This window comes from Vigna umbellata, chromosome 6 (genome assembly GCF_029865625.1).
Source record: "Vigna umbellata cultivar VRB3 chromosome 6, Vumbellata_1.0, whole genome shotgun sequence".
Classification (NCBI taxonomy): Eukaryota; Viridiplantae; Streptophyta; class Magnoliopsida; order Fabales; family Fabaceae; genus Vigna; species Vigna umbellata.
The window spans coordinates 7693963-7721547 of record NC_142170.1 but is presented as its reverse complement, the minus strand read 5'-3'; the positions used below and the strand labels follow the sequence as shown (position 1 = coordinate 7721547).

The 27585-nt window shown below is 35.2% G+C and overlaps 1 protein-coding gene and 1 long non-coding RNA gene across 2 annotated transcripts in view; both read right to left on the bottom strand.

The window, feature by feature from the left end:
- Nucleotides 1–3476: 3476 nt before the first annotated feature.
- LOC148196706 (uncharacterized) lies at nucleotides 3477–11080 on the bottom strand. Its single transcript, XR_015780333.1, has 2 exons — nucleotides 10701–11080; nucleotides 3477–3768 (listed from the first exon to the last, which is right to left on the bottom strand). It is a non-coding gene; the product is annotated as an uncharacterized LOC148196706 (long non-coding RNA).
- Nucleotides 11081–12673: 1593 nt separating this feature from the next.
- The window catches only part of LOC124839195 (serine/threonine-protein kinase EDR1-like), a 28270-nt gene continuing 13358 nt past the window's right edge, over nucleotides 12674–27585 (bottom strand). Inside the window, exons 10-17 of the mRNA XM_088093005.1 lie at nucleotides 19639–19747; nucleotides 16142–16421; nucleotides 14692–14815; nucleotides 14574–14593; nucleotides 14146–14302; nucleotides 13419–13707; nucleotides 13246–13318; nucleotides 12674–13157 (exon numbers count right to left, since the gene is read on the bottom strand). Coding sequence (XP_087949131.1) covers nucleotides 13075–13157; nucleotides 13246–13318; nucleotides 13419–13707; nucleotides 14146–14302; nucleotides 14574–14593; nucleotides 14692–14815; nucleotides 16142–16421; nucleotides 19639–19747 — 1135 coding nt within the window. The 3' untranslated portion in view covers nucleotides 12674–13074. The remainder of the gene's footprint in view (nucleotides 13158–13245; nucleotides 13319–13418; nucleotides 13708–14145; nucleotides 14303–14573; nucleotides 14594–14691; nucleotides 14816–16141; nucleotides 16422–19638; nucleotides 19748–27585) is intronic.

The following is a 27585-nucleotide window of genomic DNA, read 5'->3' as shown; positions in this document are numbered from 1 at the left end:
AAAACAATTATCAAAAGAGTGGGAACAATAATAGTGCAATTACAGAAACATAAATGGAATCAATAAGGACAAATGACAATCGAATGTAAAGTGAATCAAGACTGAAACGTAAAAACTCTTATTGAAAACTAGAAATGAGAATACAATTGATACCAGAAATCAAAGAAAATCGCACAGTCTGTCACCCAATGTGATCATCTTCGAGTTCCAGTGAAAAAAAAACAAAGTTCTACCTCTATGAAAAGTTGATAAAGTCTAAAACTAAGGGCAAGAATTTGGAAAAAGTAGCGTATGTTACCCACTACCCATATCTACCCTAAGTGTAAGTACATCGTCTGTCACCCAATGCACATACTATTCATTACAAAACTTTCCTTTTTATATGAAAAAATCCAAAACAGAAAAAGAAAAGAAAAGAAAAGAGGGAAATAGGGAAGAATCTTAAACTAACTTAGAAGCTTCTCAAGTCTTCAACAAACTCTGAACCACTTTGTTGTCTAAGTGTCAATCGCTTTGCACGTGCCTTTAACCAGCTTCTACTCCGATCAAGCTTCTCCGGTTCGATTCGCTTTCTGGGCCAACTTCCTTTTTGGGTCGTAGCGCTTCTGATCATCTTCCACATTGAGCCATGGAGCACTTCTCTACCTCTTCTTTTTGCTGGCTCAGGAACCCTTACTCTAAGTGTTGAGAAAATTGCGAGAAATCCCTAAATGATTCTATCTTTACACGAATGAAGAGTAAAACAAGAGACCCATCTTTAGCTTTGGCCTTCTACGCCCCGTTTCAATAATCAAAGGCCCAAATCTAGCGGCCTAGTATGATGCACTTTCCAACCGAATACTATTCTTCAAATTAGCACCTACGCTGCACTCTAAAACGCACAACTTCAATTTTTAGTCCCAAAACAGCGTTTCACTTATAGCCCAATCAATCTTAACACATTTCAGCTTACTGCTTGGCCCTCTTCAATTCATTTAGCACCCGTTCCCTTTCTTTATTAATACCTGCAAACATAACAAAAAAAATAAACTGGCAAAATAAAATGAAAAATAAAGCCTAAAAGAAATGAAATTTTATTTTAAATTTTCTGAATATTTTTCTAAAAGAGAAAATACCTAATTATTTATAAAATCTATTTTATTTAACTAAAAAGGGAAAATTAACACTATTTTTACAAAAAACATATTTTTTATCCTATTTATAATAATCTACCTTAATTCTAGAAAATTAAAAGCTAAACTAACCCAAAAGAAGAGTATTAACATACAAAAATAGGGAAAAATGAAGAGTTATCAAGCTGATCATCTGGATCACTTGAGCCATCATATTTATTTAATGCAAGAGGAGTTTTTTCCGGCATTGTATGATGGTCGTCGTGAAAGGAAGGAAACTGGTAGGCCGAACGACTTGCAGAGCCGTCGAGTTATGCGTTATCCCACTATTTTCTTACCTTCTTTCTCGACCGTTCAGGTTGGTGTGGTGGCATGGATGTTGATTGCGGCTTGCCTCAAGGTCGTTCTCGCGGTTACGATCCCGTTGGACTGTAGACGCAGAATGTTGAGCGAATTGTTCGGGATTAGTCGTAGCACGTTCTGCCCTTAGTGTTGAAATCTCCTCCTCGTGCTTCCGTTGCATCTCCAACAATTGTGCTTGCAGCTACGCCTGCATTTGTGCTTGCATATCTCTTATTAGCTCTTTGGTGCTTTGTTGCTCCTCCATGTTTCTCGTGGTCACCATTGGGTTTCTTCTACTTCTCTCTCGGCCCCAAGGTGAGCGCCAAAATGTTTCTATATGGATATGTGTAGGGATGAGAGACGTAGCTTTCTGATGTAGCCTTCTTGTCTTCCAATGCTTCAATCCCCTACTCCACTTGCTTTCACTCTTGACCGGGGGGAGGTACCTACAAAAGGCACTCTGATGCTTAAGTTAAGTGTAGTTTAGTGAATTGTTACAATCCAGTATTTAGAATTTAGTAAAGCATACCTGCCTTTTGGACTTAACCTTCTATTTATAAGTGATCCCGTACTTAGCACGGATCCAATAGAATAAAAACAAACTTACCTTTAGATTTGGTCAGTTACTCATAAGCTGCTTATCAATATCTTTAGTCGGATATCCTTAATTAATATCCTTTAATCATTATGGTATTATTTTATTACCTGTTGGATTATTGCCCAACTGTAATATAACTATGGACCATCATCAATAACTTATGCGTCTGTCTCACTATGGCCCATCATGAATAAGACCATTTGCTCTGACCAACCTTCCTTGACTGGAAGGATAGACCGAACGGTTGTAAATTCTGACCAGTCGGCCACTCCTTATACCATACATATGACGCTTAACTACGAAGTTACGATGAGATACGTTGCATTAGTGATGGTATGATCATAACAAACAAAATGAGTTTGACTTATAATCACCAATCGGGTAATGTTGAGTGTGCTTTCAACACTTGCTAGAAACTCTTATATTGATAGAGGAGGTCGCATGTAACCTTTTCACCTATGTAGTTGATGTTTAGGAACTCACGAAGAACTTTCCTCAATGAACTAGAGTGGTAGCTCATTTAGAACATTACTCGCCTCTCGGTTTTCGACCTAGGAGTTCATTGGGAACTTCCTAATGGACGAGGAGGGTGTTGCTCACCTCTCGGTTTTCGACCTAGGAGTTTGTTGGAAACTTCCTAGTGGACGACAGTGACAGTCCGTTGGGAATGTCCTTCACCGCTCGATTTTTTATTATACCAGCACTAATGCACCTGATCCCATCAAAACTCCCCACTTAAGCGCCATATGTATGATGGTATAAGGAGTGGTCGACCGGTCGGAATTTACAATCGTTCAGTCTATCCTTCCAGTCAACGAAGGTTGGTACAAGAAAATGGTCTTATTCATGATGGGCCGACACATAAGTTATTAGGTCGCAGTGAGACAAGCGCATAAGTTATTTATGATGGGCCATAGTTATATTATAGTTGGGCCAATAATCTAGTAGGTAATAAAATAATACGTGAATGATTAAAGAATATTAATTAAGGATATCTGACTAAAGATATTGGTAAGCAGTTTATGAGTAACTGACCAAATCTAAAGGTAAGTTTGGTTTTATTCTATTGGGTATGTGCTAAGTGCGGGATAACTTATAAATAGAAGGTTAAGTCCAAAAGGCAGGTACGATTTACTAAATTTCAAATACTGGATTGTAACAGTTCACTGAACTACGCCTAACTTGAGCCTCGAAATGTTGTAATGCCATTGTGTTTTGTTGCATCAAGGATGCATTCTGCTGCTGCATCGCCACCACAAATGATTCCATTACTCTTACCAGATTAGAAACATCAGACCGTACAGGTGAAGGAGGAGAAGATGGTCTGGATGCCATGGTTCTGTCCAAAGAGAGGAACCATTAGTCTAAAAATTAATCCCTATAATCGGAAGACACAACTAAGATCACACAACTAAAACATGATATCTTCATAACATATAGGATTCCTAGGGAAAGAACTGCTCTGATACCATTAATGTAACACCCCAATTATTGTAGCATTAAACTATAATAGAGTTCTTACATCATTGATACAATAGAACAGTTGATAGAAGGAGGAATAACAGTTTTCCTCATTATTATACAAACCCTCACTCGAATTTCAAACTAAATACAATTCACGCTTAAAACAGAGACTAAAAATATAAGTCTCATTCTTATAACTAAGCTTCCGTCATCCTCCATCTAATGCTTGCTCGACCGGCATATCACCAACTTCTGCTCCCATCCACCGGATGATCATCGCCAGACAAAATACATAACACAAAAGAACAACCACACAATAAACAAAGCAAGGGTGAGCTAATGCATCATAAAATGTTATAGTAATTTAAATTAATAACCAAATTTCCAACTTATAAGTTAAATTACTCAATAATACAATAAACATACCATAATCATCGTAAACTCACTCATCCGGATAATCGTATGAATATTGAACTCTTAGCTAGTTCTACACTTACAGTGGTACTTTACTCAGCTACATCCTTCCTACTCTGTCCCCCAAACTGGATCTTCGGATATGGATGCACTTATTCGCTAGCTCAAGTATTATATCCTACTCTGTCCCCCAAACTGGATCTTCGGATATGAATACAACCACTGAAGCTACATCCTTCCTACTCTGTCCCCCAAACTGGATCTTCGGATATGGATGCACTTACTCGCTAGCTCAAGTATTCTATCCTACTCTGCCCCCAAACTGGATCTTCGGATATGGATGCACTTACTTGCGAGCTCAAGTATTCTATCCTACTCTGTCTCCCAAACTGGATCTTCGGATATGAATACAACCACTAAAGCTACATCCTTCCTACTCTATCTCCCAAACTGGATCTTCAGATAAGGATTTCCCACTCTCCACCACATAGCTTTCTCTCTAAGTGAGATCAAGACTATTGAGAGCATAAGAATGAACCCCTAAATCGGAGTTCCTATATTCATACGTACGGTACTTGACACAAAATCAACAAGGAGTTCCTCCTTGGAACTCTATTCCACACTTTCCATTCATAAATACACATGTCAATGTATTATCATCTCTAGTCATATCTCAAGAAAATAACTCTTACATACTCAGACATTTCACATCCTCACAGAAACATCACTTATTAACACATAACTCTTTATGGTCTATTAATTCGAACCCTTAAGTAGTTCAAACAACTTGGATACCCTCACCAATGGCTCCGGAAGCGTCAAAAAACCCCCATATCGACCTAAAGAACGTCCAAAACGGACATCCAGAACTCCCAAAACGTCAAAAACATCAAAAACACTAAATTTGTCACGCATAACTCGCTCCAGCAAGTTGGCTCATTCGCTCAAGCGAATTTACCATTCCAAAATCACGAAAATTCACTTCCCGGGCTATACCGACTATTCCTTTCATCATACAAACTTTCTAGACGTCCAAAAACTCATCTCCTATCAACAACCCATATTTATCCAAATCTTATAAACATCTAAACTAAACATATAAATAAAAGGCAGCAGATAAATAGTACAATCCAAAATTTCCTATCAAAAACCTATCTCCTTTTAAATCCATAAACAGATTCAAAATCTTCGATCTATACGTATACCTTAAAAAAAAACTTCCACTGATTCAAAATACTTAATATGAACAAGATCTCTTCAAAATTATCAAAACAGAAGCATATCCCAATTCCAAACCATACATCAATTCAAAAGATACAACAGAAGCAGAATTTCATTCTAAAATCATAAAGAGAATCAAAATCCTAAACATATACCAAATTTAAGATCATACAGAAACAAAAAGAGTCAAGGTTAGCTCCCCTTACGGTTTTCTCCTTAGCTAGCCTTTCGAAAACACTTTGCGAACGTTCCCCCGACTCAAATCACAGCTCTAAAGTCCCTCTGCTCCAAAACCTTCGTACTCTAGCCTCTGGTTCAACTTAGGAACCATTCCTGCTGCCTGGGACGTCCTTAAATAGCCATAATTTGGCCAAAAACGCGTTTAAACAGTAAAACGCGTTTAAACAGTCAAAAACGCGTAAAAAACGTGTTCACTCCCTGGGACAACTTTGTCAATCCTGTTGAACCCCTTCCTGAAGTCAGAATTACGCGTATGAGTACTCGAATCGAAGCTATTCGACTCTACTTTCTAATGGAAGAAGAATCAACTCAAGATATAGTACAAAATACAATGTTGTCGACTTTGACATGGTTTAGTATTTTAATTATTACTTTTTGTTAAAATTAGATCTTGAGTTGATTCTTCTTCCATTAGAAAGTAGACTCGAATAGCTTTGATTCGAGTACTCATACACGTAATTCCGACTTCACGAAGGGGTTCAACAGGACTGACAAAGTTGTCCCAGTGAGTGAACACGTTTTTGACGCGTTTTTGACTGTTTAAACGCGTTTTACTGTTTAAACGCGTTTTTTTGCCAATTTTTGGCTATTTAAGGACGTCTAGAAAGTCTGCTGGAATGGTTCCTAAGTTGAACCAGAGGCTAGAGTACGAAGGTTTTGGAGCAAAGGGACTTTAGAGCTGTGATTTGAGTCGGGGGAACGTTCGCAAAGTGTTTTCGAAAGGCTAGCTAAGGAGAAAACCGTAAGGGGAGCTAACCTTGAGTCTTTTTGTTTCTGTATGATCTTAAATTTGGTATATGTTTAAGATTTTGATTCTCTTTATGATTTTAGAATGAAATTCTGCTTCTGTTGTATCTTTTGAATTGATGTACGATTTGGAATTGGGATATGCTTCTGTTTTGATAATTTTGAAGAGATCTTGTTCGTATTAAGTATTTTGAATCGATGGAAGTTTTTTTTAAGGTATACGTATAGATCGAAGATTTTGAATCTGTTTATGAATTTAAAAGGAGACTAAGTTTTTGATAGGAAATTTTGGATTGTACTATTTATCCGCTGCCTTTTATTTATATGTTTAGTTTAGATGTTTATAAGATTTGGATAAATATGGGTTGTTGATAGGAGATGAGTTTTTGGACGTCTAGAAAGTCTGTATGATGAAAAGAATAGTCGATATAGCCCGGGAAGTGAATTTTCGTGATTTTGGAATGGTAAATTCGCTTGAGCGAATGAGCCAACTCGCTGGAGCGAGTTATGCGTGACAAATTTAGTGTTTTTGATGTTTTTGACGTTTTGGGAGTTCTGGATGTCCGTTTTGGACGTTCTTTAGGTCGTTATGGGGGTTTTTGACCCTTCCGGAGCCATTGGTGAGGGTATCCAAGTTGTTTGAACTACTTAAGGGTTCGAATTAATAGACCATAAAGAGTTATGTGTTAATAAGTGATGTTTCTGTGAGGATGTGAAATGTCTGAGTATGTAAGAGTTATTTTCTTGAGATATGACTAAAGATGATAATATGTTGACATGTGTATTTATGAATGGAAAGTGTGGAATAGAGTTCCAAGGAGGAACTCCTTGTTGATTTTGTGTCAAGTACCGTACATATGAATATAGGAACTCCGATTTAGGGGTTCATTCTTATGCTCTCAATAGTCTTGATCTCACTTAGAGAGAAAGCTATGTGGTGGAGAGTGGGAAATCCTTACCGAAGATCTACAGTGGGGTGGACAGAGTAAGAAGGATGTAGCTTCAGTGGTGGTATTCATATCCGAAGTTCCCGCTTGGGGAATAGAGTGGGATAGAATAATTGAGCTAGCAAATAAGTGCATCCATATCCGAAGATCCAGTTTGGGGGACAGAGTAGGATAAGATGTAGCTGAGTAAAGTACCACTGTAAGTGTAGAACTAGCTAAGACTTCAATATTCATACGATTATCTGGATAAGTGAGTTTACGATGATTATGGTATGTTTATTGTATTATTGAGTAATTTAACTTGTAAGTTGGAAATTTGGTTATTAATTTAAATTACTATAACATTTTATGATGCATTAGCTCACCCTTGCTTTGTCTATTGTGTGGTTGTTCTTTTGTGTTATGTATTTTGTCTGGCGATGATCATCCGGTGGATGGGAGCAGAAGTTGGTGATATGCCAGTGGAGCAAGCATTAGATGGAGGATCAACGGAAGCTTAGTTATAAGAATGAGACTTATATTTTTAGTCTCTGTTTTAAGTGTGAATTGTATTTAGTTTGAAATTTGAGTGAGGGTTTGTATAATAATGAGGAAAACTGTTATTCCTCCTTCTATCAACTGTTTTATTGTATCAATGATGTAAGAACTCTATTATAGTTTATTGCACAACATTAGGTTTCTCCTTCGACGCACATTATGCATATCATGAGTGGGGTCCTATACTTGGGTCTGAGTGTGTAACTTTGAATTAGAGGAGTTGTGTAGCGGTGTCACTCTGGGATGGACTTCCTATTTGGTTATCATGAGAACTCTAGACAGAGTCTGTTCTCTTCATTTGTGTTTTCACACCTAGTTGATTACTCTACTGTTATGGAGATGCGGTGAAAGGAGCCATAGCTCTGGTGACCTTGATATTTAAGTATTAAGGAACCATCCTTATGAGTACATGTATGTGACCTTAGAACTTTAAGTACCCAACCTTTCATAAGACACAAAAAGGAAGATTAGTTTCAACTTTTGTTCTTCACACATGTATCATGTTATTAAAAAATAAAAACAATAAAGTATAAAAAATATTGTGTTTCAATTCATATTGAATTACTTTCATTTTGTTTGTTACCAAGCCCATGGGATCACTTCTTAAAAATGAAAGGAAGAAGAGGAATTAAGACAAAATAAATCATACTTTGATCAACAAATGAAACAATGATATTTATCATTGATTTTGAAACATTTATTTGATTCACATGAGATGGAATTGCTTAAATGTGTCCATTTTCCATGACTTTCCGTCATTCATTTTTATTTCAAAGAGTAATCATGTAGAGCAAATATCTAAGCACATAAAAAAAAAAAAGAAGGGGTAATTTTTCATAATTGAATTAATTTTTCATAATTAAAAAATAAAAAATAATAATAAAAAGTAAAAAGTATAAAATGTGTTCAAAGGTTTGGTTGCAATTGATAGGGCTATTTTAATCATGGTCAATTTGTTTCAAGAGTCCTTAGAAAATAATCACCCATTCATGTAGGGACATCTTTTCGGCCATTCATTCATTGTCCAACAATTTTGTTTTAACGCGGATACTAAATTAATAAAAATTATTTTATTAAATAAAATAAAATTAATTTATAAATAATTAAATAATAATTTTAAAAAAAATTAAATAATATATATATATATATATATATATATATTAATTTAAAATAAATAAATTAAAAAACTAAAAACTAAAACATCCGTTTTAATAAACTTTTAAAATGTATTTTAATTATTATTTAAATAATAATATATAAATTAAATTAATAATAATTATTTTATTAAATAAAATAAAATTAATTTATAAATAATTAAGTAATAATTTTAAAAAATTAAATAATATTTATATATTAATTTAAAATAAATAAATTAAAAAACTAAAATCTAAAAAGAAAAGAAAACAAACTTCAACGGATGTGGCATCCGTTTTAATAAACTTTTAAAAAGTGTTTTAATTATTATTTAAATAATAATATATAAATTAAATTAATAATAATTATTTTATTAAATAAAATAAAATAAAGGGTTAAATATGTTTTTAGTCCCTAAACTATTGGTCGTTTTTGGTTTTCGTCACTCTTTCAAAGGTACAATTTGGTCCTCATTCTTTTCGAAACGTTCGTTTTAGTCCTCGAAAACTAAACACTGTTTTAAAAATTTGGAAACGAACGTTTCGAAAAGAAAGAGGGACGAAAACCAGAAACGACAAATAGTTTAGGAACTAAAAACATATTTAACCCTAAAATAAATTTATAAATAATTAAGTAATAATTTTTAAAAAATTAAATAATATTTATATATTAATTTAAAATACAATAAAATAAAAAACTAAAAAAGGAAAAAATTCAACGAATTTCGTATGTGGCACATCCGTTGAAGAATTTTTTCTTCAATAGATGTCGACATCCGTTGAAGAGTTTTTTCTTCAACGGATGTCGACATCTGTTTAAGAAAAGAGGTGGGGGTGTAGGATATTTTAAAATATAAATGATAGTTTTGAAATTTAAAAAAAATGTGGTGGTGCAGGGAGCAATGTGAAGTGGTGTAGGGAGTAACCCTCTGTCATGAATTGTAGGGGTGTCCCAGAGGGGTGACTTAGAAACGAAAATGGACCAAGGCCTAACCCTTTTTCAGATTTTTTTAGAAACCAAAACGGGCTAAAGGCCCAAACTCTCTTTCAGGGGTTTTCTCTCTTCTGAGTGAAACAAAGGGACCAACCTGCCTTCTTCCTAGACTTGGCAGCCACAGCGTGGGGAGGCTCCTTCCTCCATGGCAGCTGCGGTGTAGCTCGCGATGAGGAAGTGATGGGCGGACATTAAAGAATACGAGGGAGGCGAGAGGAAGATGGCGACTATGGAGCAGTGGTGGCGGCGTCCTCCATGACTGGTAATTTCCGACGAAGATGGCAGTGGTGGGGAACGAGCAAGCCGGTGACACGGTGGTCTGCTACTGTTTCAGTTGCGGGAATGACGGCGGAGGTCTGGAGCAGAATGAAGCTTTATCAGAGAGGTTATTTGAACCTTGAGTTTCAACGCAAGAAGTTGTCTTTGGCTTGCAGGTTTACAAAGAAATGGTGAAAGATGGAAGCGTGATGGATGATGATGGCTCGAAGAGGAAGTCTCGGTGGTCCTACGTTGGTCGTGGAGGTGCTACAGGGTGGCTGATGAGTGAAATCTAATGAAGGAGATGAATGGGAAAATGGTTTATGAGTGAAATCTTATGAAGATGGTGGGAGTTGATTCTGTTTTGTGCTTTTTTTTTTTCTGAGGTTACGGGTTGAGTTACAAAGGGATGTTTTACTCTGATGTTCGATGTAATGAATTGATTTTTGTATTTCTTGTCTTAATAAACCTGTGGGGGCAATTATGGTTGGGGTTTAATGGTGAATGCAATAGAGCGACGAGTGAAAGCATGAAATGAATGATTGAACAGGGTATACATAACAGAATTTGATGGGTGACAGAAGAAATCAATGATAAATGTGACAAAGGAGATGGCATAGCATATAATCAACCATTAATGAATATGAAACACAACTCAAGCATATGTTACTTTCGGACAAGCTCATGGCATACCTGTTGAAGTTTTCTCTAATTCTCCTGCGTCATACTCTTTACTTTCTTTTGCTTTCTCCATAGTGTCTTTCCCCTGTTTTTCTTTTATCTGGATCTTCCTCTTCTCTCAATTAACCCTCTTTTGTCAGTAGATACGCAGAGAGAGACCAAAGTTAGTGGTCGTGACGTGTCCCCTCCTCTTTCTCACCGTTCTCTTGTTCTGCCCAGTACAGTAGAGTCATACTACATTATATAATTCTCTCTTCCCCCGTGCTACACGCAATTCATTTCTTTATTTCCATTCCTTGACAAAGGTCCGTGAAAAGAGGTCCCCATTGGTTATGGATGATGTTGGGGAAGTGGCATGTGAACATGGTGATGGAGCTACAACAGGTTTGATTGTCTTAGCAGCTATTTTTCTTTTCAAATACTAATTTTTGGAATAAAGTTTGTAATTAATGATGTGAAATTTTACAATTGAATTAAAGAGATCTACTTATTAAAATAAATAATTTAAGAGAGTTACTTCTCATACTTATTATTAGTAGTATTAGTATTATTATTTTTAACGTAATGGTCAAAATTAGTTACAAACTAAAACAATCGGATTTAAATTAAATTAAAGAGTAAAGATAAGAAATGATTCTTGAGTTAAAAGCTTCATTAACTTGATCATTCCTCATTCCAAGTATCATTGAAGTTTGTTTTGGATTAAAGAATTCATAAACACTTATAAATAATAAAATATAAAAAATGAAATATTCTTTTTTTGTCTAAACTAAAATTAACTTGTGCGTGAATTGAAATTGATCTTTTAAAAAAGTTAGTTGAAAAAATTTCTACAAATTAACTTATTTTGAAGAGAAATTTTTATTTTCATTTTTTTTAAATATTCATGAAATATTTATCCAAACACACCCTTGATATATATTGAATAATAAATATTGGAAATGATTTTAAAATATTTTTACATTTCAAAAATTAATTTTCTAAACTTGTTGAATGTATATCGAAAGTGGATTGGTCTTGGTTTTGGAGCAATTGAAATTTCGTAGTCCTTAGAACAAGTGGACCATCAATGTACGGACAGCAGCACCGTCCAACAGTCGAGTGTCCTCTCCAGGTGCTTGCTGGTAGAATTAGGCTTGTCTGAGGCTCACTGTTTGCCCTTCCTTCATTGGTCTTCATAACCTCGTGATGGAACTCTGGGGAGATCTTCACATCTCTAGAACTGGTTTGGTACGAGGAGATCAAATTCCTTTCTATTTAATGTGACTATCTCAGTTCTGCAACTTTCCATTCATGGTCGTCATCAACATCATCCACTATGGAGTATTGTTCTCAGCATCTTCCAGAAAATCCCGACAATGGTAGGAGACATTCTCCCATAATCACACAGAAGTTCACTCTACTGCGCTGGACTATACCATTCAGTTCATTAGCTCCAGTTTTCCCTGCATGTTTAGCATTTACACATTGCTTGTCTTCTTTTGCTCATTCGGTATGGTATTGAAATCCCTGTTCCATGCGTAATTTCCAGTAGTTAGTTCTGTTTTACTACTATTAGAATAAAAAAAATGGAATACTACTGACTGATCATTTCATGATTTTTTTCTCAAAAACATCTAATATATATAAGGGACGTACAACTGAGTAGATAATCATCTACTGCCCCAGCAACAGGAGACACTGAGGTCATGCATTAGGCAACAAAACCATGACTAAATTGATACTCTCAAGAAGCTTCAGCACAATAACCAAGGGAGTTAAGGGATATTAGGTTTTATTTTTAATTCAAATCTAAAGCAATTATTACGAGTTGCTTTTTTAATATATCTATCCAACCCAATTTTGGTCATTACAGGATTTTTTTCTTGTTTTTTATACTTGTCTAATATTACCAGGTGTCTACATTTAACCATATTTGTTAAACAATTATGTTTATATACATTCGAGAAAAATGATAGCAACAGATGAATATAAATATTACATAATTACCTCAAAGAATAAAAATAGTATTTAAATATAAATTTAAAATTTAAAAATATGATAATTTATTTCTATTATGATATTCTACATGGAACCAACTTAATCTAAATATTTAAATAAACTTCATAAAACTGCAGGATTATTATCCAATTGGGATCGGGAATAACTATTCTTCCCCAGACACTGTTGTTTTGAATTTCATTGTAAATAAAATACGAGAGATGGATTGATCTCATCTTTCTCATTGGCCCAGAACGAGATGCAGTTGCAGCACAGGGATAAACTATGGATTCATACTTCGCACGTTCTGCGAAAACGAACAAAATTCACAAATAGTCCACAACATCAGCCGATAATACAATGTAAAAACTCTACCCAAAGTTTTCTATGTACAAAAGATATTGCTTCAACACAAGGAGTACTCGATGTCCACCAAACGAGAAAGAATCTCCTCACAACTTGGCCGCTCATGGGATTCTGCCCAACAATCTGCAGACAAAAAAACGCGTAAAAATTAGTTAAAGCAGACGATTCTGAATTCTTCCATCAACACGTAACAAAGGAAAGTTGCAGGGACCTGAAATAAGCCTTCCTAGAGGGCCTTCTGGTATTTCCAATCTGGAAGCCTCATTTGCAACGGAATAGACCACCTAGTCCAGCAGAGAAAAATGGAAATTCTTTAAGGAAGCACATGACAGAAAAATAGAAACTATCACGCAAGATGAACATATAATGTGTTGAATATTATACCCTCTCAGGTGGTATTCCTTCCCATGGTCTGCTCAATGTGCATAGTTCCCACATTATCACCCCAAGGCTAAAGATATCACATTTTTCTGTGAATGGTTCATTTCGAATGAGCTCAGGAGCCATCCATTCCGGAGTTCCAGCCGAGGAAGAATCTCTCATAGGAGACTCTGTCATTAATCTTGAAAGCCCAAAATCACATATTTTCACAGTCCAATGCTTATTCACCAGACAATTTGCGCTTTTCAGATCACGGTGAACAACCTTCATTCGATGTATGCACATCAAACCCCTACACAAGCAAGTTATTCTCGTCAATATTGTTAGACCAGATGTAATCTTTCCAGAAATGGGGTACGTTTATACCAATGTTCATAAAACTCAAAACTGAACAGAATATTCAACCAAGGTATTCATAGGTCATATTTTAAATCATTATCAAACAGGTGGCAAAAACAGTTTTTTTAAACGTATTAAATAATAAAATTAAATATAATGATAGTAATAATTTATTAATTAAATAGTGACAAAACCACAAAAAAAAAATTATGCTCCACAATTAACAAAAATTTGACAACTATTTCTCAAGGTGAAAGTAAATTGGCAGGGGAATTTTATGGTTTATTGAAAGACAACAATGTAGTAATTAATGTGCAACACCTGTTTATAACATAAATGCCGATGAAACGGATAAGATTCTGAAGTATGAACAGAATAACCACAAACTTACTTGCATATGTCACGTAACATCCTTAGTCTTCTCCGCCAATTAAGCTTCTTCTTTTGACCACTTAAATGTATCAAGTAATACAACGATCCCAATTCCATATATTCTGTAACCATTGACAACCGTGGAGGCTTTGTGCATGCACCGAGAAACAATATAACTGCATATAATTTCATTACTAAATAAATAACAGCTGATTTCCAGGGAAAAAAGCTACATGAGATTTATTATAACCAAGTGTGTACAATATTATTGTCATTCTTTGAGTAAGAATATTTAATAAAATAATTATAAATATCAGTTGAAATAATAAAAGATAACAGTTCAGATTTAATTCCATTGATTACCGTATCAAGACAACTAAATGTTCAAGGACAACACAAAAAGTCAAACTATAGAAAAAAGTAAACAGTAAGGATGTTGGAGAATACCATTAGGATGTCGGAGTCGGCTGGAGGAAAACAAGCACCACCAGTGAGAAAAGAGTCAGAAATGTATAGATATAACAGAAAAAAAATGCTGAAAAACAGTTTCTGAATGGCAATATACCTCAGAATAGATATCTCATTGCAAAAATCTTCCATATTTTCAGCAGTTAAATCTTGCTCTAGAAAAACCTTGATTGCAACATCTGTGCCATTCCATATGCCACGGAAAACCTCTCCAAAGAAACCTGAAAAAGAATAATACAGCAATGCTCAAGCAACTACTTCTTTAGTCAAGAACTCCCTCGAAATAGTAATTTAGCAGTGACCATAAACATGTCAAAAAGACAATTTTATTTTTAAAGTTGAATAGCAAACTTCCACTCAATTGCATGACATGAATCTGCTCCAAGTAAACAAAATAACTCCTTTCTAATAACAAATCAATTTGAGATATTTCCCTCTTGTGCCTACTCAAACCTCAAATCAAATGTTTCAAGCTAAGGTTTAGTAGCCCAAGACAATCAAATGTCTGAAGCTATCATTCTTAACCAATACTCTTCTAGTTACACTACTTTTGTAAACTTGCCAGCCACAAAGAAACAAGGGGAAAATCAACAGTAGAAATGCAATCCAAGTGCTGCTAGTAGTTCTCAAGAAATAACACACCGAACATGTAAAACAAAAGGAAAACAACCACCATAGTTGTATTATCCAGAAATAGCAGAAGACAAAAGAAAAACAGCTTAAGGAGAGAAACATGTTTAGATTAATGACACTACTACTTTCACTGAAACCTAACGGCACTTCATTTTCTTCTTCTTTACTTTTTTCCTTTTACAATTTAACCTTTAAGGTGACATTTGGTTTCAGGAATGTTAAGAAATTCCTAAGAAAGTGACTTGGGAATTAAAGTTTCCCATACATAATAAATACAATGAAAATATTTCTTTTGAATAAAATATTCTTGAAAATGCTAATTTGTGGATAAGTGAGAACAAAACTTCCCATCTTCACAAGTGGGAATAAAACTCTGGTAATGACAATAAGGTTACTAATCTTTACCATGATAACTGACTGTCTACATATAATTCCAAGGAAAATTGAATGATACCCATAAATATTTATTAAAATTTCCCAGGAATCCTATTCCCAAGAATTCTATTTCTAAGACAAAACCCAACCTTTGAAATTGATGAAACTGAAATTTAATATAGGAAGAAAAGAAGTCATCCATTGATTTACGTGGGAGAAGAATATTTAGTACTGACGTTTTTTTTAGGCTCTAGGCACCAACTTTTTTACCATTGGCTGTAAGAGATTTGGACCAGATCTTTCACAAATCCAACACAGAAACATAATGGACAGGTCTGATTAAATCTACCAAAACCCAAACCAGAAATGTAGAAATCCAGCCCAAAAAATGTTGGTCTGTGATTTAGCCAGACAGATTGACTACAAAACATCCTTGCAATTAAATCACGACTCTCTTTAACATGCCCATATGAATGTTTTCAAATCATTTAGAGGGCAGATAACAACTCATGTATTATTAAATGAGAAGTAACACTTACCAATTCCTACCCGAGTTCCAACAGTCAATTCAGAGAAGTCAATATTCCATTTTTCGTATGGTAAAAGAGGTTTATTATTGAACATTTGAGATTCCAGTACTTTATTCCAAGTTGACTCCATTTCATCATTCACTCCTTCTCTCGACAGTCCAATTCTCTCCGAAGAATGACCTCTATAATCATGAGGTGAAGATGGTAATGACATTGCCTTTTGTGAGTTTCCTTGGTCATGTTGACGAGAATATAGTGCATCATGACCATCAAGATGAAAATTTGACACCTGTCAGCAGAATAAGAATCACATGTAGAGCATAGAATATATTAAACTTAACTGAATAAGCAAACCCCTCTCTCCCTCTCCTAAAAACGAGTAAAAAGACAAGATTCTCGTTTTGAACAAAAGCAAATCCAATTATTTTTTGGACCAAACCAACACATGGTGAAACTAAAACCATGAATAGAAAAATATATACATAATTCAAGAGACACTAACTTCCATACAATAATAAATTTTTAACATGCGAGGTTGGAAACCATGTGCAAACTTGCAGGGCTTATTTTTAATATCAAATTGTCTCAATATTCTACCTTATATCAGCATTATGAATTATCTACACAAATTTTTATTTCACTTTATATTTTCAGTCATAGTTCAGTTTTGGTGGTGGTTCTATTTCTGGTCATGTGTTCTATATGGACCTTGTTTTGTTATTTAGGCGTATTGAGTTTAATCTCTTCCCTTCGAAGTACATACAGAGTTCCAATTCTTATAGAAAAAGGACTATCATAAGTCTTGTGGAAGAAATTACACGTCCATTTAAATATTCGTAAATTTGAAATACATTTTTTTCACAAAAAGAATACTAATTATGACAGCATAACTAGCTCTTGTGATGTGTGATGTAATCGAACTCTAGGATCTAAATTCTTACTGTTTCACTTATCTTTTCTATCTTATTTATACCGGATCCTAATTTTCTTGGTAGATATTAATAATAACCAGGTCCACAAATACATTCAATTTGTCCATGGAAGCCCTCAGAATTCAGACCCAAATCTATCTGGCAGTGGCAAGTACTGTTCAAACCACCAATACAGGCACGGTTTTGACCCTTAAACTTCATTCTAAAGATCATTGACCCCTTTTCATCCATCATCAAGACCTTACTGATTTTATTACAGCATAAATGTCTGGTAAATTTTCATGTCTTACACATACTACATAAACTGTTTTACTGCAACAATGCACCAGTTTGGGATACCTCACATGATCTTTCCTAACAAATGGCCTTGCAAGTAAAATATTTTTGGCTACGAACCAAAATCAATAAATCAAAACTGACACACAAATATTAGAATTAGCAAAGAAGACAAGGCAGAACCAAATAGAAATGTTAGAACAGAGAAGATAATTTCTTAAGCTGAGATTTCCCAGACAAGACAACACTAAAGTAATTTAAATAACATAAGAGGATTTGAGAAACCAAATCACAAGATATATTGTTACGGTATAAGGTAGGGGGTAATAATAAGGTTTGGAAAGTATATGAGAAAGAGAAGGAAGGTAGGAGGAAAGTGAGGCTGAACGGTATTGACCGTAAAGGCCGAATGGTAGCCGAACGGTGGAAGGCGTGGAAAGGTCTAGCCGAATGGTGGAAGGTGGTGAAGAGCTGGAGCCGAACGGTAGGAAGACATGGGGAAGCAAGCCGAACGGAGGAGGGCGAGGAGCGACCAGGCCGAACGGTGGAAGGCGAGGAGCGACCACGCCGAACGGTGGAAGGCAGGGAGCGATCAGGCCAAACAATGGAAGGCAAATAGCGAGCAGGCCGAACGGTGGAAGGCAAGGAGCGAGCAGGCCGAACGGTGGACAAGGGAGAGCGACCAGACCGAACAGTGGGAAGCAACGAAGGACTTGAGCCGAACGGTTGAAGAGCTACCATCCTAACTGTCACAACTGTTAAGGATGGGCGGGAACTAATTACAGTAAAGGGGGCTATATTTGAGGAGAATATTCAGTATAAGATAATTAGAGTAAATAAATATATGTTCCAGGGAAATAAACAATATAAGATATTTATAATTAATGATATATGCTAGGGAAATATACGGGGAAATATTTACATTAAATATAGGGATATTTATATTAAATATAGATATATTCTAGGGAGATATTTAGTATGAGATGAGCGGGAAACAATTAGTATAAATAAAGCTAGAGTCTAGGGTTAAGGGTATGCTTTTGATTACTGAGTTTTGTTGACAGGTGGCTATGCGTCCTGTATGGGAGCTTATGCTCCCAAGTAATTGAAGGAGGTTATGCTTCCAATTATTGTTTACTTTTTTTATCCAAATATTACCATCAATAAAAGAGATTCATTCGTCCATTATCATTCGTTCATTGTCTTTTCTACCTACTGTGAGCGTGTTACGTACCTAAGTTTGGGCCGTAACCAGTAGGCTCACTCACACACTCGCACAGATAAGGAACACTAGAAATTTACTGAATTATTGAATAGAAAATAATGCACCAAAGATAACAACCAATAACTGGGAGCAGGATCTTCGTCAGTTACCTGAGAGCATAACCTCTCTTACAAATCTCACACATAAAAACATGTTTTAAAACCTAGACTCTAACTTTATTTATACTAATCACTCTCTCCCGAAAAGGTAAAGAATCATAGTAATTATGCCTATTTATTAAGATTATCGGGTAAGAATATCTTCACCCTTATTTACTATATTTAATTTATATTTAATAATATCCTGAGATACGCCCTTAAATTCTAATAAATTTCCCGCCCATCCTAACTGTTGTGTCATTTAGGATGCTCCTTGCTGCTCCCCACCGTTTGACCCTCTTTCCCTCTTCCTTCTACCGCTCGATTAAGTATCTCTCCCCCTTCTATCATCTGGACTGCTCATTCCCTGTAATTAACCATTCGGCAATCGTGCTCCTCGTTCCCTGTCACTAACCGTTCAGCCATCGTGCTCCCTCTTCCTTCTACCGCTCAGTTAAGTCTTTCTCCCCCTTCTATCATCTGGACCGCTCGTTCCCTGTCACTAACCGTTCGGCCATCGTGCTCCTCGTTCCCTGTCACTAACCGTTCGGCCATCATGCTCCCTCTTCCTTCTACCGCTCGGTTAAGTCTCTCTCCCCCTTCTATCATCTGGATCGCTCGTTCCCTATCGTTAATCGTTCGGCCCATATCCTCTACCGTTCGGTCCTCTTTCTCTCTTCCTTCTACCGTTCGGCCCATATCCTCTACCGTTCGGTTTCCCTCTTTTTCTCTCCTATATCTCTTTCTTTCGTATACTCGCCAGCCCCTAACAGATCGTGATTAATTACGTCTCCGACTCGGATACGTAACATATATGGAAATCAGTTAACAAAATGATGGGATTATCATGACTACGTAAACAATTGACTAGATATATAGGTTTAGAAGGTTTAAATAATAGCATATTCCACTGTTACCAAAATAATGCAGACATACATTTTTCTGAAGATTTGCATCACTACTGTTATTGTTCGTAGAGTTATCATCCCCTCGTTCTCTCAAGAGACGATTTTGCTTCAGAGTTTCATTCATAGCACGTACAGCCCTACATTGAATCGAACCTGGGTTATCACAGTATTTCAAACTACTTTCTTACCAACACACATACAAAACATTCAACATATAAAATAACAAATAACTAAGAAGTTTGGATATTTGGAAAGAAGTAGCATTAATTGTACTCAACACAAGTACATATCACAATCATGCATTATTTGATTTAGTTATTTATCTTAAAGCAGGAACCAGATTAATCAACTTTGAAGTTATATTTAAAACAAAGATTAATTGATCAAGCAATTCAGATTTAATGCTTTTATATTTTACACACAACATCTATAAAGAATGCAGAGAGATATACATAGCTCAGAGGATAAGGAACCCTCTTAAAACAGGGGAGGGGTAAGGAAAGAACAAATTAAGAAAAATAAATGAAAAAGCTAATCCAGCACCCCTTTCGCATTAGTTAAAGAAAACCATTTTTGATAAGCTTTGCTAAATCAGCACTGGCTTGCTCGTATGTAATGACAAAGATTCAACCTCTGATATCTCCCTCCCCTGTGCCTGTTAGAGTCCGCACACCTCCAATGTACTAGAACAAAGTCTGTTCCATAAAAGAGGAACTAGGCATCTACAACTAAAATTTTGCATTACATTCAAGTTGAATCCACCACACTACAGCAAAAACACCATATGCAACAGAGAAAGGCAGTGTTTGGTCCAGCCTTGAAAGTAGAAGCCCCACCGATTAGCTTCACTAGAAGCTCTATTTTTACAACTTTGTTTTTACCCCGATTCTCCTTTTAATTGCCAAACACTACCAGAAAAGGGAAGCGCAAGGGCCAAAAGCTCCCAGCATAAAGAAACTGCCACAGTTGTAAGGTCCACCCGCACAAGGCTCAACATCTGACAGAATAAGTGTACATGTTTTGTCTTTGCTATACCATTTTGCTAAGGTATATGAAAACACATAAACTAGTGTAAAATGCCAAGAGAGTTTAAAACAGTACAAAAACCAGGAGAAAAATATTATTTTGCACTGTCACTCATTAAGATATTGATCACTTGACCAAATTGGTTCTTGATTTCATTAAGGAATGAGACGAACGTATTCAAAAAGTTTGGATCCATCTTTCATTAAGTAAACCCGAACAACAATAATTTTCAATGATAGAAGTGAGAAAAAAAAAACGAAGGATGAGACCCAACTTGGATCTCAAATATCAAAATAAATTATAGAGAAAACAAAATTGGAGTTTGAAATGACTCACATTCTAAGACTTGGAGTTTGCTAAGTTCAGGAATCATCCCTTTTAATTTTCATAAATGTAGATGACTCAAGCGGTCATGCAAAAGCTTGGGAGACGGGGATGCTAAACAACACATTGACCATCTAGTGCTTAGATATTGGAGTCCCTTATATTCATGTCCTTCACCAATCAGGACCTGTATTACACTCTTGTATAATAAAAAAATTTGCACCAAAGGTTATAGAACAATTTAAAGATTTAGTAAATTAACTTAAGGATATTATATTAAAAGGGTAATTAGGGACAAAAAAACATGTTTTAGGTTCAAAGACGAAGAAAGACAGATTTGACCAACTTCTTGAATAGTGACTTTGGATCCATTGCCTAAAGTAATAGCATAAGGAATTTTACGATAAAAAATGAAAGAAAATAAGGAAGCATTATCATAAATGTTATTGGAAGCACCTGAGTTAGTTATTCATGGACTTTGACCTTCTAAGGTTTGAGAGATGCAAGCTTTAGACAAACTAGTGAAAGGTTGTGCTTGGCTGCCAGACTTCAAACTGAAATATTCTTCATATTCTTTTTTAGAAAAATGTGGTTCAACCTTACTAAAATGGAAGGTGTTTGTTGTGTTGCTAGGAAAACCATGTAAGGAGAAACATTTATTTTTGGTGCGGTCAATTCTCTAACAAAAGGAACGTTTGAGGACGTATGTATCCACTTTCAGAAAAGAAAGACAAGTTGAAGGAAAAATTCATCAACAATCAGAATTTCAACAATATACACTCCACAACCAATGCCAACTATAAGAGATGGCAAATGGTGGTGCAATAAGAGTATGAGAGAGAGAGGAGCCTCTCAACTAAAGCCAAAATGAAGAAACAAAAGTTGAAACAGGGACAAGGAGGTCCCAAGGGCCTTGTGGAGATGTTATGGTGACAAAAGGGCGGTACCGCGACGGTAGGCTAGCATGGCCGATGGTGGACAGTAGGATATTGCAGTCTTAAAATACAACTACTAACTACCTACATTCGTAACAACTACCTATATTTAATACATATTCTAATATTTGCAAAGCTTATCATGGAAACAATTCAAATACAAGCAATAAAAACGTAATAAGATCAAATCAATTTATTGGATGCACACTGCTTCAGTTTCCTTTCAAAGGTAATATGAGAATATTGCAAAACATGTTTCCATGTAGGTTGTGCTTTGTGCACTTAATCAATTAAAGCTAATTTTGAACATGTAAACTTATTAATTATGCAATTGATTACATATAGGAAATTATAGCTTTAGACAAATATTGATGAGACATCTAACAACTATGGATGAATACTAGCCAATCTAGAGAGCTACAATTTGCACAGAACACACATTAGAAAGTTCATAGAATAAAACATGCGTTAAGAAATATACTTTAAGTCTAACTCAACTTTACAAAACCGGCTTGAAAGATACCCACTATATAAACTATACATTGACCTTATCTATAGTTGATATGGGACTTCCAACACACCTCATTCACGTCGAGACATATACATCCCAAGCATGAGACTAGAAATTAATGATGGTCCAATAGCAGTCCAATAATAGGTGGAGCAATAGACTCAAGAAACAACAAACTTCGTTAGGATAGGCTTTAACTTGATTCTGATACCTTGTTAAGAAATGGATTTTAAGTCTAACTCAACCTTACAAAATCAACTTGTAAGATGAGGTTTGCACCCACTTATGTGGGACTTCCAACATGTATAAATCACATTCAATATTTGTTATCACTAAAATACTTCAAAGGGATGGTCTACTGGTTCTAGACAAGTTAGACTATATGAATCTCATCATCATCTAGCCACACCAAGGGGAAGTCCTTCAAGTTATACAAAAAGAGGGAGGCTTTCATTCGCCTAGCATAGCTAAAAGGTCAATCCTCAAGGAAGGCTTTTGAAGTAATTTATTTTTCTAAAAATTTTGGCAAGACTCCTTTATCCTCTTTGATTGAAAAAGGAATGTTTGCTCTAAGTATTAAAGTTGAATGTCTAAACTCTCATGGATTTTATTAGTAAGTCACTTCTTAGTACTTGCTCTCCAACCAGGAGTAGTAAGAACTCCAATCCTCTTTTAATGTTTATAAAACCATGTGAGGACTCTTAGGTACGAGACTCCGGTAAAATAAACCATGTGACACCTCATTCACCTCTTTTAACATCATATATTTCTAGTAACCACATTACTCTAGTCAATGGGAACTATGTCCCAAAAACTAAACTAAACTAAACATGGCAATATTTCTCTTTAGCCATCCGTCAACCATAGAGATGTCCTTTATGTTTTGAAACTTCCTAATAACCTTATTTTAGTTAAAAAAAAAAAAAACTTACTCAACCTAAACTATTTTGTTGTAACCTTTCTCTCTCATTGTCTACTTCTTGTCACAAGGAGGATGATTGAAACTATTTTGAAACAAGAAGGGTTGTATTGCATTGAAAACTTAAGAACAAAAGATATTATCAGAAGACAAACAACAACCACCTGACTCAATTCTTACACTACTTATGAGTTCTCTCAAATTTGGTTTCCCCATCATCATCTAGGACATCCGCCTTTATGTCTTGAAGTCTATGTTTCAATATTTATTTTCTAAAAGGTTTGTCACGCCATTCAAGTGTTAAGTGTGTCAATTTGCAAAGCACCATCAAGACAAGTATCAACCAAGTAAAATAAAAAGTATTCATTTTTTTATTTGGTTCATTGTGATGTTTGAGAGCATGCATAAAATTCTAGTATATCTCATACTGAATGGTTTGTCACTTCTATTTATGATTGTACCCATGTCACATGGATTTTCCTCATCAAAGAAAATTTTGAAGTTTTTACTTTTTTTGTCATGTTCTTCCATATGAAAGTCAAATAAATGTTTGCACTATGATAATGAGAGGAAATTTGTAATTCATGACATGTCTACATTCATTATATGTGTGAATACACAACAAAAAGACATTGCTGAAAGAAAAAACAAACTCTTCTCTTTCAAATGTCTGTACCTAAATCTTATTGCATAGAAGTCGTGATCAGTGCATGAATGATAAAAGAAAATGAATAACACATCAGAAGAAAATGAATAACACATCATACGTAGAAGATTTACAAGAAGCATGCCAAGACAAATGGTTCTTACTCAACAAAATATTTCTCTTTCTTCCTTATTTTGTATTTCTTGAAGTAATAATTCATAGGGTTTTATTTCTTTTGAAGTGTAAGTAGTAATTAGGTTTAGATGGGTCTTTTCAAGCCCAAATAGCTTTCCAACACTCAAGGGAAAAGTGAGCAAAACAAAAGAATACAAGCCTAAATGCCATACTCAAGAGTGAACTTCAGCCAACCAAGGAATCAACAAAAAGCACGAGAAGCAAGTGCACTAGAGGCATGAAAATAATGACCAAGGCATGGTTCCCACACCCTCTAAATCTAGCCAATTAAAGATATTCTTTGATTTTATTTTTTGAAATTTGAAAATTGAATTCTGAATTCTACTTGTATTTGCCACGACATGTGCTTTAGAAGCCACATTTGCATTTCATTCATTAAACATTGTATTTAAGTAGGCATTTTGGGTTGGTTTGGCTATAAATAGCCATCACTTCTAATTGAACCTTTACTTTGGAATTTATGAGAATTGAGATTTGAGAGAAAAGTCTTGTGAGAACTAGGAGTCTTACCTTGAATTCTTATGAGTCAAGTGACAAAACTTCATGCAGCTTATCAAGAAGATCAAGTTTCCCCCACCTTCTAGCACAGCTCTTATTCCATTCCAATAAGTCTTTCCATTCTTTTCTTTTTGTATCTTGTTTACTTTTGTGTAGTTGTATAGTTTATATCTCTATTCATTTTTGCCAACTATTTGTCTTCAATAATATTTTATGTTGTTGATTCAATCTTTGTTTATCTCTTGAAAGCAAACGTTCACACTTAAACAATCCTCTTGGACTAAATTTGCCTTAGTGGTAAGCTTCCTTGAGTTTATTTATTCATTGTTGTTTGTTATACAAACTAAATCAAAGTCCAAAACAAGTTCTAATTCACGCTAAAACATAAATTGAACCTTATGAAGTTTTCCTCATTGTTGTTGTTGGAAGTCCCACATCGACTAGAGATAAGGCCAATTTATAATATATAAGTGAGGTGCAAACCTCATCTTATAAGCCGATTTTGTAGGGTTGAGTTAGGCTTAAAAACCACTTTCTAATATGGTATCAGAGTCATGGTTAGAGCCTATCCTAGTGATATTTCTTGTTTCTTGGGCATTTCTATTCTACCCGTTATCGGGCCGCTAGCGGACCACCCAATTTCTACTATCACGCACAGGATGTGTATACCTCGGCGTGAAGGAGGTGTGTTGGAAGTCTCAGATCAATTAGAAATAGGGCCAATTTATAATATATAAGTGAGGTGCAAACCTCACCTTACAAGCCGTTTTTCTAGGATTGAGTTAGGCTTAAACCCACTTTCTAATAGTTGCTTATCTTATCAAGCAATTACCCTCTAGCCTTCAAAGTCAGGTTTTTGGATGTGTCGTGTTTGTCCATGTCCATAGTCAACTTCATGGGAAGTTAGGTCCTAGAGTTGTTAAAAGTATGTTCATTGATTATGCCTATGATAAAAAGAGACATCATAATAACCATCTCTAAGTAAAAAGTTCTTTTACCTCAATGAATGTCATTTTTCAATTACTATTACATGTGTCCCAGGGTGAGGACTCTATAGAAGTTGAGTTTTTTAGTCTCTTGAGTCATCCTTTGTCCTTTAGATACAAGAACAATCTCATCTTAATACTACTCGCAGTACTCCTAGCACATCTCTCATGGATGCTTCTAAAGCTACTCCTAACAAAGGTAACTTCGTTCCTGAATCAAGATCAATTCCCAAAATTAACGCTTAAATGGATCCTTCCATATACAATATCAAAGAAGATAGAAACAACCCAAATTGATCCACAAACAAGTTCCAATTGTCTCAACAAGGGGTAAGTGTTTATTTTTCTGACACACGATAACCTTTAGCAAATACCTTAAATGTTGTGAACCTAACATTGTTGACCTTCCTAATAATGCTTTGAGAAAAGGAGCAAAGTCTAGTACCAATCCTATTTCTTATTTTGTGTCCACTAAACACACCTTTCTATGCAAGACAAAATCACAGTTTCCTCTCTACAATTGATGCAATTAGAATCCCTACACCAATTCAAGAGGCATTGAAGGGTAACAATTGGGTTCAAGCCATGAGTGAAGAGATGAGTATATTAGTAAAGACCCATAGAATAAGGATATGATGGCACATTAGATCAGTACAAAGGAGGTTAGTAACTAAAGGCTTTACTTAGATCTACAGTGTCGATTATAAGGAAACAATAACTCCTATGACAAAGATGAATACAGTTAAAATCATTCTCTCATTGGTAGCTTATTTTGGTAGGGAGTTGGAACAATTTGATGTCAAAAATTCTTTTTTGCATGAACATCTGAAGAAAGAAGTCTACAAGAAGATTCCTCGAGACTTTAGGTCTATTAGGAAAAGGAATAGTGTGTGCAAGTTGAGAAAAACCTTGTATGGACTCATATCATCATCACCATTTGTTTGGTTTGGTAAACTTGCTTAGCTTATGATATCCATGGGTATCAATAGAGTCAAGGTTATACCCTATTGAAGTGGACAACATTATCACTTGTTCATCGAGCATTCCTTAGAACGGAAACTTATTCTACTCTTGGTCTACGTGGATGATATGATTTTTGCAGGTGATGATTAACATGAGAAACAAATCATGAAAAAAAAAGCTTGTTGCTCATATCAAGATGAAGGATCTAAGAAACTTAAAGTACTTCATTGGACAAAAGTTGCTTACAAAGAAAGGGATTTTATGTCCCAAAGAAAGTATGTTCTTGATGATCTCAAAGAAATAAGTTAATATTAATTACAAGACCATTGGAGTTCCTATAAAACAGAACCACATAACTGAGAGTGATGGAGGTAGTTCCACAATGAATAAGGGCCAATATCAGAGACTTTTGGGGAAGCTCATTTACTTAACCCACACTACACTTGACAGCTTGTGTTGTGAATATAGTCGGTCCGTTCATGCATCATCCAAGATAATGGCATTTTCAAGCTATTCAGAAAGTCCTTCAATATTCAAAGACAACACACTAGGAAGGGGATTATTGTTCAAAACATGAAAAAGTAAATATGGAAGGGGATAATTGTTCAAAAAATGAAAAATTAAATATGGAAGTGTATATTGATGCAAATTATGTAGGGTCTGTTACATATAGAAGGTTCACCTCAAGATACTGCATGTTCTTAAGTGAAAATTTTATTATTTGGAGAAGGAAAAATAAAAATGTTGTTGCAAGGTCTAGAGTAGAAGCTAAATTTCGAACTATGGCACATTGTGTGAATTGTTATGGTTGAGAATTATTTTGAATGATCTTAAAGTGAAATTTTAAGTGCCTACTCTATATGTTGTGATGATAAATTAGCTATTAGCATTGCTCACAATCAGGTTTAGCATGGTAGGACCAAACATGTAGAGATAGATCAACACTTCATTAAAGAAAAACTAGTTAGTGGC